The sequence below is a fragment of the Danio rerio genome, chromosome 4, assembly GCF_049306965.1.
Source record: "Danio rerio strain Tuebingen ecotype United States chromosome 4, GRCz12tu, whole genome shotgun sequence".
NCBI lineage: Eukaryota > Metazoa > Chordata > Actinopteri > Cypriniformes > Danionidae > Danio > Danio rerio.
The window spans coordinates 13,239,547-13,253,375 of NC_133179.1; the positions used below are offsets into that span (position 1 = coordinate 13,239,547).

At 35.6% G+C, this 13,829-nt stretch overlaps 1 protein-coding gene across 10 annotated transcripts in view; it reads left to right on the forward strand.

The window, feature by feature from the left end:
- lmo3 (LIM domain only 3) overlaps positions 1 to 13,469 on the forward strand; it is a 66,570-nt gene extending 53,101 nt beyond the window's left edge. For 8 of the 10 annotated variants that reach the window (XM_073946057.1, XM_021475015.3, XM_005164631.5 and 5 more), the window contains one exon: positions 12,189 to 13,467. In XM_073946057.1, coding sequence (XP_073802158.1) covers positions 12,189 to 12,294 — 106 coding nt within the window. In that variant the 3' untranslated portion in view covers positions 12,295 to 13,467. Of the gene's footprint in view, positions 1 to 12,188 lie in introns of all 10 variants that reach the window. The other 2 variants (NM_001020739.2, NM_001328595.1) reach the window with 1 other exon arrangement.
- Positions 13,470 to 13,829: the final 360 nt, after the last annotated feature.

The following is a 13,829-nucleotide window of genomic DNA, read 5'->3' on the forward strand; positions in this document are numbered from 1 at the left end:
TAGACTCCTTGGAAAACAATACAATAGTGTTTATTTTCTTTGTGTGTTTTCCTATTAATCTACGCTTGGAGTTTTGTTTATTAGATTTGTGCAGATGTACTGCCCTAAAGAATAAAAATAAATCTAAATCAGTTCTTTCCCAAAAAAAAATCAAGTCATCTGGTCAAATTCATATCGCAGAACAACAAAATATTGCATTGTTTGATTTTTCCAGTATGGTGCAGCCCTAGCCTGCATGCTAAAATAAACCTTAACCAAACTGTCAAAAACACTGATGACTTTTATCCAATCAAATGCTTTCTATTTACTTGCTTCCATTGCACTGACTATAGTTTTCCACATTCATCATTTTTTTTTCTGTCTACTTTCATATACAGCTCTCTTCCCTTCTCATTTCCCCTCCTCAAACAATATTAAAGAGGCCGTGGCCTTTAAAAGAGCCATCTAATCCATCTTACCAAATGCTCTCCTTGTCGCCAGTGACATGGGACAGGCATTCTGATGCTTAGAGCAGGCTAGCGGGTCCACGGAGGTCACGCCGTGTAATTATGCTCCTTCACGAGGGTCAGAAATGTCCCGACATTAGCGTTTGATGCTTAAATTATGACAATCGAGCTTTTAATACAGCTGGACCACCCCTGCTTTTCCCCCACACACATCAGCAAGGCCATCATCTCCTACACAGTCGATTCATTAGCCAGGCCGCACAAAAGCACCATTAAATACTGAGCGTGATTAGCTTCATTTCCACAAAGCGACTGCTGAACTGTGTCTGTCTGGCTCACGTATAGCACATCTGAATAGCAGAGAAAAACATTTCATCAGTCTTAAGCGAGTTATTCTTCAATTTTGAGGCATGTGGCTGCTAGGCTTTTAATGCCGTCAAAAAGTATTATACATAATAAAATGACATTTGATTATGAATTAGGTGCCTCTTTTCTGAACGCTTCTGAGTGAAATGTATTTGCGGACAAACTAAATGATGAAAGGATTCATTGGAACTCTTTGGATTCCATAAAACAATGACAATTATAAAGGTAAATATTGTCATATGATTGTTAAGGATTGCGTTGAGCGAAGTGCAGTTGATCAGAAAATGCTAAAAGCCTCCAACTGTCATGAATGTAATTTGCAAAAAGGGATAAAGAATGAGTCACTGATTACATTTATTTTGGACTATGGACTAACTAAAAGTGATTCGGTGAGAGCTGTGCTTATTAGCTGTGCTCGTTATTTAATTATGAAAAGCCCATCACTTTAAAGGTCCCATGAAATTAAAATAAAGTTTTTTAGATGTTAGCATCAGCATTGTTAGTTTTAAAGATATCTATAAGCTAGTGTGCTCCAAAACAGTGACACAATTCACGTTTAGAAGATATAAAACTGACATAAACATGTAAAGCTTGTAGTTTGTCACTTCCACCTAAATCAGGGGTGTCCTCGCTCCTGGAGGGCCGGTATGCTGCAAAGTTTAGTTCCAACCCCAATCAGACACACCTGGACTAGCTAGTCAAGCTCGTACTAGGCGTTCTAGAAACATCCTTGCAGGTGTGTTGAAGTAAGTTGGAGCTAAAACCTGCAGGACATCGGCCCTCCAAGTGTGGACACCCCTGGCCTAAATGAATCGATGGTTTTATTCAAGTCACTTCATACTTCAGTTTCTCATCACATCATAACCAATCACATGCTCTCTAGTATCTGACATGCCCCGCCCCCTTCAAGACGCTTCTCATTTGCTTTTCATTTGATGCGCTTAAGCTTAACCACCCTCACCAGCAGAGCAGTGATAAAACAAAACGCTATTGCCTGTTTTTGAAAAAAGGGGGAGGAGCTATACTATCTCCCACCCTCTCTTCGAGTTTCGGTTGAGATTACATCAAACATCGAATAAAAATGCACAATTCAAAGAAACGAGATGTTTAAGATTATTAAAATCACAGCCGAAATGTATTACTTTCAGCCTGATCTCAAGAGTAAATGTAACTATTGTACGTTTTGTCAATTTAGTAGCTAATTTATTCAAAATCGAGTTGAGATGTATGAAAATGTATGATATTTAAAAGGAGATGGTGCACTAAACCCCACCACTAACCCAACCATCACTAATGAGCAAACTAAAAATGTAGAATGTAAAAATACGTACTAAAATGTAGGAGTGAGATCATACAAATTCATACAAATTATCTACTAAATCAAAACTAAATGAATTGGCGTGAGATATTGTTGATTGCATTAGGAAAGCTTCATATTTACTAATGTATCTTCATACTTATATTTATTTTATGTTAAAAAGCTTTTGAAAGATAGTGAAAGGGTCATTTATAACTATATTCCTTAAATTGAAATTTTTGCCACTACATAAAAATTTGTAAATCATACAGTAAGTGAATTAATTACGTATATAAAAAAAAGAGTATTTATTAAATTTAAGTAAAGTGTAAACATTTGTTTCATTCTATAGATGTCAGTGCAGTACACTCCTGCTCCATGTCATCCATAAACTATCCCATCGTCCCACACAGCCGTATTCAACCTGCTGTGAATATGCATGTCTTTGGCTGTGACTGTGCTCATGCAGCTTGAGGTTGTTTGCTGAGCTCCGTGAGCGTGAGTGCGGTGTGTTTGTGTGGTTTGGAGACTCCAGCCGGCCGTTAGCCACAGATCAGCCCTAAAGGGACAGTTAATCGATGAGCCTGTCGTCCACTCAGGCCTCATCAGCCCAGCTCATGAGTCCCAGTACCCGGTGATGAGGCCGGGCAGTGCCGCTCACCGGCCCCATGGGACACCCAGAGCAGGGCGGCAGGGCAGAAGGGTCACCGGTACGGGTCACTGTCCTTGTCGGACAGTCTGAGCCAAATTAGGCTGCGGTAACTTTAAGCTACAGCATAGATGACGTCAGCGTCCTCTCAGAGACATTTGCAAACCTCAATTCTAGCTGTCAGTTATTGCGTTATTTTATGACCGACCTTGAATTTAAACATACGTTTAAGTTGAATTGATTTAAGTGTTATAACCAAGTTTTTCAAATGACTTAAAACAGCTTGGATGATTAAAATAATTTGAAACTTATTATAATAAAACTGATTTAAGATGGCTCGTATGACCTAATAAGTTGAAAAATTGTTATGTATTTGCAATTAAACAGATTTAAAAAAGGCTCATTTGACTCATGTAAGTTGAAACAGGGTTAACTTATTGTAGCCTAATGAAACTTATAAAAGATAGCTTGTATGACTTAACCTGAAATGGGGTTAACTTTTTGTAATTAAACTTACTTAAAACACCTCATTATGACCTAAATAAGTTGAAATATAGTAAACTTATTTTAATTAAACTGATTAAAGATAGCTTGTATGACTTAAGTTGTAACGTGGTTAACTTATTGTAATTAAAATGATTTAAGCTAGCTTGTATGACTCAAGTTGAAACGTGGTTAATTATTGTAATTAAATTGATTTAAGCTAGCTTGTATGACTAAAGTGGAAATGTGGTTAACTCGTTGTAATTAAACTGACTTAAAACAGCTTGATGTTTTGATGAAACATGGTTAATTTAATGTAAATAAATTAATTTAAGATAGCTCATATGATGTAAAAAATTTGAAACATGGTTATCTTTTTGTAGCCTAATGAAACTGATGTAAGAAGGCTTTTATAACTAAGTTGATATGTAGTTAACTTATTGTTATTAAACTGAATTAAAACAGCTTGTATGACTCAGGTAAAACATGGTTATCTTACTGTAATTAAACTGACTTAAAGCACCTCGTAATGACTTAAATAAGTTGAAATATGGTAAACTTATTATCATTAAAATGATTTAAGATAGCTTGTATGACTTAAGCTGAAACTTGGTGAACTTATTGTAATTACACTGACTTAAAACAGCTTGTGTGACCTAAATAAGTTGAAACATGGTTAACTTATTGTAGCTCAATGAAACTTATGTAGCTTAATGATTCAGGATAGCTTGCATGATTTAAGTTGAAACGTGGTTAACTTATTGTAATTCAACTTACTTAAAAGAGCTCAAATGACTTAAGTTGAAATATGGTAAACTTAGTATAATTAATCTCACTTAAAACAGCTTATGTAACTTAAATAAGTTAAAATGTGGTTACCTCATTGTAATTCAACTGAATTGAAGCAGCTTGTATGACTTAAGTTGAAATGTGATTAACTTATTGTAAATAAATTGATTTGAGATCGCTCATTTGACTTAAATAAGTTGAAACATGATTAACTTATTGTAGCCTAATGAAACTGAGTTAAGATAGCTTGCATGACTTAAGTTGAAACGCAGTTAACTTATTGTAATTAAACTGACTTAAAACACATTGTTATGACTTAAATAAGTTGAAATATGGTAAACTTACTATAATTAAACTGATTTAAGTATGACTTAAGTTGAAATGTGGTTAACTCATTGTAATAAAACAGACTTAAAAGAGCTCATATGACTTAAGTTCAAACTTGGTTAACTTATTGTAATTAAACTGACTTAAAACAGCTTATGTGACTTAAATAAATTGAAACGTGGTTAAATCATTGTAATTAAACTGACTTAAAACAACTTGTATGACTTAAGTTGAAATTTGGTTAACTTATTGTAATTAAATTGATTTAAGATAGCTCATATGACCTAAATATTTTGAAACATGGTTAACTTATTGTAGCTAATGAAACTGATTTAAGATAGCTTTTATGACTAAGTTTATATGTGGTTAACTTATTGTAATCAAACTGACTTAAAAAAGCTATATTTAACATAATGAAATCTGAAACTTTGAATTAGACGAGTGGGTTCTGTTTTAATATCCCAATGAAATGAAAATAAATCTGAAATAAAGACGTGATCTTATTTTGACTCAAGAATCCTATCGAGAGCTTGTGAATCCGAACAGACTCGTGACCCCTGAATTGATCCTGTCCTACATTGCAGACACCGCTGCAGATGGGCTCAGTTCAATCTCCTTTTCTAATGCGATGACGTCGAGTTTCTTTCTCTCAGTCTATAGACCTCCCTGCGTGATTCATTTCCTCTCGCTCTTTCAAGTCGTCGCTCCTCCACTCAGCGCCAGCATGTTATTTCACAGAAGAGGAATGTTACTACTCTAGTTAACACAGACCTCAGAGGCAAATAGCTGACGAAGCCATACATCATTAAGTCCACTGCCTTGGAAGCCATCTTTTCTTTAACAAGACGGGTCTCAATAGACATATTCATCATTACTGTCACACCTGAGGAAAAGGAGAGAGGCGACGGCGGAGAAATGAAAGAAAGGGAATAAGAGGGAATGATGCCAAGAATTTAGAGGTGTTTTAATATAAAAAAACAGGGGGTCAATTAATTAATTTTGCCTATTAATCATTTAATTTATTATTAATGAAAATAATAATAATAATAATAATTATTATTATTATTATTATTATTATTATTATTATTATTATTATTATTATTATTATTATTAATAATATTGTTATTATAATTTTCACAGCAATAAAATAAATAAATAAATAAATAAATAAATAAATTCAGGCAAGTTAATTAGGGTGCGTTTCACAAACATTAACATAACTCTCGGATGAACTATCATAGAACGGTCCATTGTTTGGGGAAAGAACGATGTAATGGAGTGTTTCCCAAAATAATATTTGCTTTGTTGCAGATCCATTTTGAACCACGTTAGTTATAACGTAAAACATCCAACTAACAACTTCTTTAGAGAATAATTTTTTTTTTGCAAATTATATTGTTTTAGTGGCTAATTCGTATCAATTTGTAGGATTAATTCATACAATTTAGTACGATTTGCTCATCATCCAATGACAGTTGGGGAAAGGGGTGGGTTTGGGAGCCATGACTCCTTTTTAAAATCATAAATTTTCGTACGAATTAGCCACTAAGGTGACAAAACATAAAATACCAACACAATCTCACGGCAATTTTAAATTTTTTGATTTAGTGGCTAAGTCGTATGAATTCAAATGATCTAATGCATACTATTTAGTACGATTTGCTCATCACCCAATGACAGTTGGGGTTAGAGGTGGGGTTAGGTGCTACACCTCCTTTTTAAAATCATACATTTTCGTATGACTGAACTTGAACGAATTTGTACGAATTAGCCACTAAACTGACAAACCGTAAAAAACTCATGTTTCCTCGTGAGATCAGGCTGAAATTACTTACGTTTCCTTGTGAGATCAGGCTAAAAAATCCGATCTGTTTACACTGCAGACACTAGAACACAGATCCGATTCATATCGGATAAATTTCCACATATGACCAAGGCCTGAATCGGATTTGAGTAAATCGAATTCATGTCATTTGTTCCTGCTTACATGTACATGGGCCATGTCCGATCTGTGCAGCGTAAATGCGTCCTTAGACATTTTTAAAGCATTTTTGTAATGTTAGTTAATAAATACATAATTTATTTATTCGTGTACATTCACTTGAAATCCAAAAATAAACAAACAAGTCTTTCTTCATTGTTAGTTTATTCATCCGACTCAATGCTTAAACGCAACCAGCTAACAAACTTTGTTTTTAAATACTTCATGTAATTTACCAACAGGTTAGGAGCCTCTATTAATTGCGTTCACTTTTAATCTCAGCATTTTCATTACAATTAACCACCCTCAATTAAATCATCAAAACGACCGATTTGGAAACTGTATGAAAAGGCCCAAATTTCCGGTCACACCTGAGCAAACACTAGATCAAATGCATTTTTTTTTTTCTCCCCTGCTTCCACTTGATGGGAAATACTAAAAAGCAATTAAAGCAATCTGAAGTCGAACTCATCTGGGAGGAGAGATTGAAAAGGGGGCGACGCATCAAACTAAGGCTAATGTAGGTGCCGGGAAACATGTGGCGATCGGTAATGACTGCACGAGGAGAGAAAAACGGAGGGCAGCGCAAGGGCATTTATTACCGCTACCTCTGATGGGCTGACTGCAATATCCTCGTCATAATTGGCACACAGATGTCACAAACGCTGTTGACATTTCACCAAGCAGAAACAATTTGGCGCAGCGGAGCGGGGCGGCGACGAGGCTAAGAGGGAGCCGAAAAACACAGGCTGTAAATAAACACAGAGAGATCCTATTAGCCGAGGGAAAAAGCGAGAGATGGAGGTGCTCAGAAGAGGAGGTGGAGAGGGGCCAGGATGTCAGAAAAGACAGACACTAATGGATTCCTGGCAAGAATGTGTCATTTAAACAGGACGTTTTTATTGGAGTGAATGACACCATTACATTAAGCACACCTCTGCTTTGTGTTAATCACCGTGTCAACAAGCGCGATTAATGGATATTACTTGTTGATACTTGGGCCAGACTAATGGCTGCGGCTTTCCGGTTGACATTGGTGTGTGTGTGTGACGAATAAAAAAAAAAAAGTTTTCTGGAGCGCATGGTGGAGAGGGAGGTTTATAAAGTATGCTAGTCACTATATTGAGCAAAGACTTTCAGATCTTTCGGAGCATCTTGAGGACTTTTGATAGAATCTGAATGTAAATTGAGCTAAATTGACGACATTTGTGGAGCAATGTTGGTACCCAGCAACCTCATATGATGTTGATCTTTAGTTCAATTTTGATTGCGGCGTTAGTGAGCAAAATTTTACGTCAATTTGCTGTTTGATACTGACGTCAGCTGGCGTTGATATTTGATTGGTTTTAGGTTTTCGCTTTAACTAACGAAAATCCAACATCATTTTATCATCCATACAACATCAAAGTCTAACATCATTGACATTTATCTTTGGTTGGTTTTATGTTGAGTTGGCCTAATTACCTGACTAAAATTCATCGTGACTTTGGAGTCTGACCTCTAACTGATGTTTGGTTCCGACGTCAACACGACTTTCATACACAACCAACATTCAAAGTTATTCTGTTGGAGTCCAACGTCAATTTTACATCTGTGTGATGCCCGGTAGTGCAGGGTATATTCACACTATATTCAGTCATTGTCTTATCACTTACGATGGAATTGAAAGTAAAGATTTGATAGCAAAATACGCTATCAATAATATCCAACGTGGTCATTTTAGTGTGGAAAAACACATTTATTTACTATAACATCAGAGTCTAGAATGGCAGCAAAAATGAGCAGAATTAAGACTCACTTAATTCTCAAACACTATTTTATTTATTTAGTTATTTATTCATTCATTCATTCATTCATTCATTCATTCATTCATTCATTCATTTATTTATTTATTTGTATCCATATTTGTTTTTCCTTATATTTCTTTCTAAAGCTATTTTTTTTTTGTTTTAACTTTAGTTAAATTTAAAATGCAATTATTTTATGAGAACATGAGTATTAAACTTTTTTCTATCTCATCAACTATTTATAATATTAATAAAAATAATATTTAAATTTTTGCTTAAAAATTGGCCCCATTAATTTATAGTGTAAGTGCTTCATTGTAACTTCATCGTGACATTTACTTTTGTTTTTAAGAAAACAAAAGACAAATCTAAACTATTTTCTGTGAAATTCAACTGCAAAATGCTTTAATTTGATCTAAGTTGAATAATTTTCTTCATTTCCCCATTTAATATCTCCTTTACATTGATTTTTTTTCTGAAGCTACTTTTTGGTTTTGAACTTTTGAACGAGTTAAATTTAATATGCAATTAATTTGCGATTACATCCGTATGAAACTCTTTTCTATCACATCAGCTAATTATAATAAGATTCAAATGTTTGCTTAAAATTGGCCCCATTCATTTATAAAGTGCTTCACTGTAACTTTGACATTTACTTTTGTTTTTAAGAAAATGAAAGATGAGTCTAAATCATTTTCTGTGAAATTCAATGGCAAACGGTTCTATTTATTTATTTATTTATTTTGCCCATTTAATATTTCCTTAATTTTTTTCTCTAAAGCTACTTTTTGGTTTAACTTCTTAGTTCAAATTAGTTTGTGATTACATGACCATTAATCTCTTCTCTAATCACCTCAAAAGCACACACACACACACACACACACACACACACACACACACACACACACACACACACACACACACACACACACACACACACACACACACAAACTGACTTGTTCACAAAATATTACTACACCCAAAAAAACATTTTTGCTGCTTGCTCTTATATAAACAAGCAGAATCAACAGTTATTGAGGTTTTTGGGGGGACAACTTAATTGTTTTTTTTTTCAATCTAATTAAAGTTAAAGTAAAGTAAAAACAATTAAGTTAATCGATTTGTGTTGGGACAACAAAGGATTTAGCCCCTTTTACACATACAGACCTTTCTGGAAAAATTACAGGCTAATTAAAGGGATCATGTGTAAACATGCCCATTTTGAAAATACCAGTAAATTCATTTCTGTAATTTTCCGGAAAGAGAAGTTGTAACATTGCCGGTAATTTGTCAGAATGCTGCTCTGAGTGAAAGCAGAAGGGAAATTGCCGGAAAGAGCGTGTTTACGTTAAGAACGCGCGGACATGAAACGTCTACTCTAGTCAATCAGAACATTCAGACACATTCACATCTGCGCTGTTTATAAAAATAAAAGCCTTTAAATATTTTTACAGTCACATTTAGCTGCTAGATGTTAGTCAGATAATGTTTCTATGTTCCTTCTTAATGCCAACTGTGTAAACAATTATCGATTATGATAAACCCAGCATTTTACGGTGTAAATGTAAACAAATGATAAAGTATATAATTCTCAAGTACCTGTAAATCTGGAGGCTAACGCAACTCATAAAGCCTCATAAAGACTGAAGACGATACACATAGATGTTCACAACGAGACTAATAACACGCTTTGTGAAAACAGTACTTGCTGACTTTACCTCAAGATGAACTCTTCCTCTAACTATTCTTTAAAGCGAGCACCTAACTTTTGCCAAACACAGCATTCCGATGCAAACTTCTAATCATTAAAATGGCACCAACAGAACACATCGTTTTTTTTCTCCTGGTCCACAGGCGGGAGAGTTCGGTATAGGGAACAGTACGGCCAGTAGACACAAGCGCTGGCTCCGACCTTGTCGAACTCTCGCTGTGAGCAAGATAAGCGGCCCTCAGGACACCTAAACACACAGAGCGCTCGCTTTGGTTCCCTCTCCACCGCCTTCTTTGTCTCTCTCCTCTGCCTGACCAACATAATCTGCTTTCTGAAAGGTCAAGTGAGACAGCGGCCCGTCAGGCAGCGCTCCGTCTGTGGGGTATATTTATGAAACAGCTGCAGGTGGAGTAGATGCGAGGTTCACTCTGGAGATGCTCGTTCTCCGACGTGTCCGCAGGAAAACGCACGCTAATATTTGAGGGGGCGAGATGCGAGTCTGTGGGGAAGCCTGCAACTTTCGCTGGTAATGAGTCCTCCTGCGTCCCTCTAAAGTTACAATACAATACAATACAAGTGTATTTATATAGCACTTTTTTACAGGAACAACTGATGTGGACTAAAGTAACTTTAAAACAGGCTGCAAACACATTAAACAAGTAATAATTGATTTGATTTTGAACTATATACTGTACATTTATTAACCTTTATTTAACCAGGTAAGTCAATTGAGAACCAGTTCTCATTTACAATGACGACCTGGCCAAGAGGCAACATATAAAGCAGATACGAAGCCACAGAGACACAAAACAATGACAATGTCACAAATGCAAAGGATAATATATAAAACCATGGAAAAACTAAAAACAAGCACAGTAATCTTGTACTACTGACTGGATTGAGTTATAAAAGTGTTGAGCTTTAAGGTCCAAGCAGCAGCAGCAGCAGAAAACTGAAAAGAGTAGCGACCAAATGAAGTGTGAACTTATGCAAAGGTTAATAGAACAACTAGAGCGCAGATTTCAACATGTTTTCTGAATGTTAAGAAGTGACTGTAAATATTGTGGAGTTTTCCCAATAAGAGCTTTGTAAATGAACAGAAACCAAAGGCCAATTCAATAAAGAACACAATTGACAGTGATGAGTATTGAATGGCGCACCAGTAACAAAACGAATTGCTGCAATGTTAATAGCATCCAGTTTGTGAAGGAGAGTTTTTGAAGCTGATCTGTAAATTAAATCCCCATAATCTAAAATTGGTAATAATGTTAATTTGACCTAATGTTGCTTTAAAGAGTGTGGAAAAGATTTATTTCTATTAATAATAATAATAATAATAATAATAATAATAATAATAATAATAATAATAATTGCTTTTATTCTAGCCCAAATAAAACAAACAAGATTTAACCCAGAAGAAAAAAATTAAGGTCAAAATTGTTTCCCAAAACAAGAAAACTTTAACAGTATTTCCTATAGTATATTTTTTCTTCTGGTGAAAGTCTTATTTGTTTTATTTTGGCTAGAATGAAAGCTGTTTTTATTTTTTTTAAGACATTTTATGGTCAATATTATTAGACTTCTTAAGCCAGTGGCCACCAAACTTGTTCCTGGAGGTCCGGTGTCCTGCAGATTTTAGCTCCAACCCTAATCAAACAGACCTGAACAAACTAATCAAGGTCTTACTAGGTATAACAATATGTATACAATAAGTATTACCAGGTATACTTGAAACAATAAATGTATAGAGATGTCACTGGGGTGGTACCTTTTCAAAAGCTACATATTTGTACCTAAAGGGTGCATAATGGTACCTCAAAGGTGTTTTAGGTACATTTGGGCACTAATATTTATGTTTGAGGAACCACTGTAGACTCGTTGGGTACAAATATGTGTCTTTTGAAAAGGTACTGCCCCAGAGACAGCTCCTGTACCTTTATTTCTGAGAGTGCAGTGTAAGCTATGAGACTACTCATCCCTGTTTTTTATAGTTCTAGCAACATGAAGTAAATCCGAAAACATGGATCTGAGTGATTTTGACAGACGCAGTAGTTCAGATGCCCCCTAAAAAAATGCAGGTTGCTGTCACCCAACATTGGGCCAAATATGGACCATCGAGTTAAAAAGAACAATTTAAATTAAATTGGAAAAAATTACTATTATTTAAAATTAAAAGTTGATGCGTATTTGATCTGACTGTGTTACAACAAACAACTCAGAAGAGCGAAGAAGCACTTATCTGCTTATTGTTTTTTTATTTTTTTTTAAGAAAGACCCCAGACTCTGAACACAGGTTGTACTGTACTGAATGCAGATATGTAAACGCTGTGTTTCTGTTTGGCCTCCCTGCAGGTTCTGCGTCGGAGACAAGTTTTTCCTAAAGAACAACATGATCCTCTGTCAGACAGACTACGAGGAGGGATTGATGAAGGAGGGCTACGCGCCGCAGGTCCGCTGACCATCCCGCGACTTCACAGCTCACAGGAGGACTTGAAGTGGACATGCAATCAGACACACAAAGCACTAGTGTCCTCTCCAGCCCCTGTCCCCCCACATCACACTGTATATACGAAGAAAGGGACGGTGTACTGTACAGATTAGCCATAGAGACGTTTTTTTTTTTTTGTAAGTCGGAAGAACATTCGAAGACGGACCAAGACTGTGGTTCTGATTTAACGACAATGCCTGACGGCCTTATGAAGACCAGACTTTTGTGAACACAAACACCAAACCCCCCACATTGCCATTAACAGGGTGAAGATTATGTAGTAAAAACAAAAATTGATCATAAGATCTCAGGTTCAATGGGTTTTCTCATTGTCCGTTGTGATTTCTTTCGTCTGCATTACATCTGAACCGGGATTTGGAGTAATTACGAACAGCCAATCAGGAGATCTTTGACGTGTAATGTATAGTTATGAGAACCAATGAGATTTCACAGTGGGCGGAGCTACTCTGTGTCCTGATTAAAATGCTTCGAACTGATCTTTGGCCTTCGACATCTTTAACAGCAAGTTCCTTGGTGACATTATGACTTTTTTATACTTAAAAAGACCCGATGCGAACATTTGTGCAAAGGAAACTATGAGTTAGTTTCTTCACTGTATTTATTTAATAGGCTTTTCGTCATTGCGTGTACTTCAAGGCTCGTCCCTGACATGTTTATACCTGAAGAGTTTTCAAGCATCTCCTCCAGACGTGACGAACACCACCTCGTATTTGTTTTTTGTTGCTTTTGAGCGGCCCATTTTGATCAGAACCCTGTTTAAACACAATCAGGTCGCATTACTGGAGAATACCTGGTCGGAGGATTTGCCTTTTACCGGGTTTTGTTTACTATCGACTCTCAAGCGCAAATCACTACTGTAGCCTACAATGTTGATAATCCTTTTATGGGCTATGATTACCTTTGGGAACCGAGGGGATATAGCCTAGAGAAAAATATGAAGACAGACTTAATTTGTATATGGTGGTTGTATATATTTAAAACAAAAAAAATATTCCTTTTTGCTTGCTATTGTATATGGATTTTCTTTTTATGTGTTATTCAGCATGAGATGTTTATTTTTAGGACGTGTACATACTGTACTGTAATCATTTTAAGCACAAATGTAATACAGTTTTATTGTGTTAGCACTGTGTGGCGGCTTTCTTTGTGTCTTCTGCTCTTTTTTTCTCTCTCTGCAAAAAGCATTTGGCACTTTCCACAAATTGGGCACAAATAGAACATGAAATGCTTAAAAAGCAAAATGTTTCTTTGCTACAAATGATTGGGGAGAAAAAGTGTTTCTGAGCTTCAGAAAAGGTTGACTGACAATCTCAGGATGCTGGATCTGAGTTTATTTTCTATTCAGTTGTTTTCTGTAACAAAAATAAAACTAAACTTTTTTTTCCACCAATATAGATTTTTGGTAATGCAGATAAATGTTTTATGTTCAACTTCAACATTTTCTTAAATAAAATAAAATACAATAAATCATTTAAAAGAACACA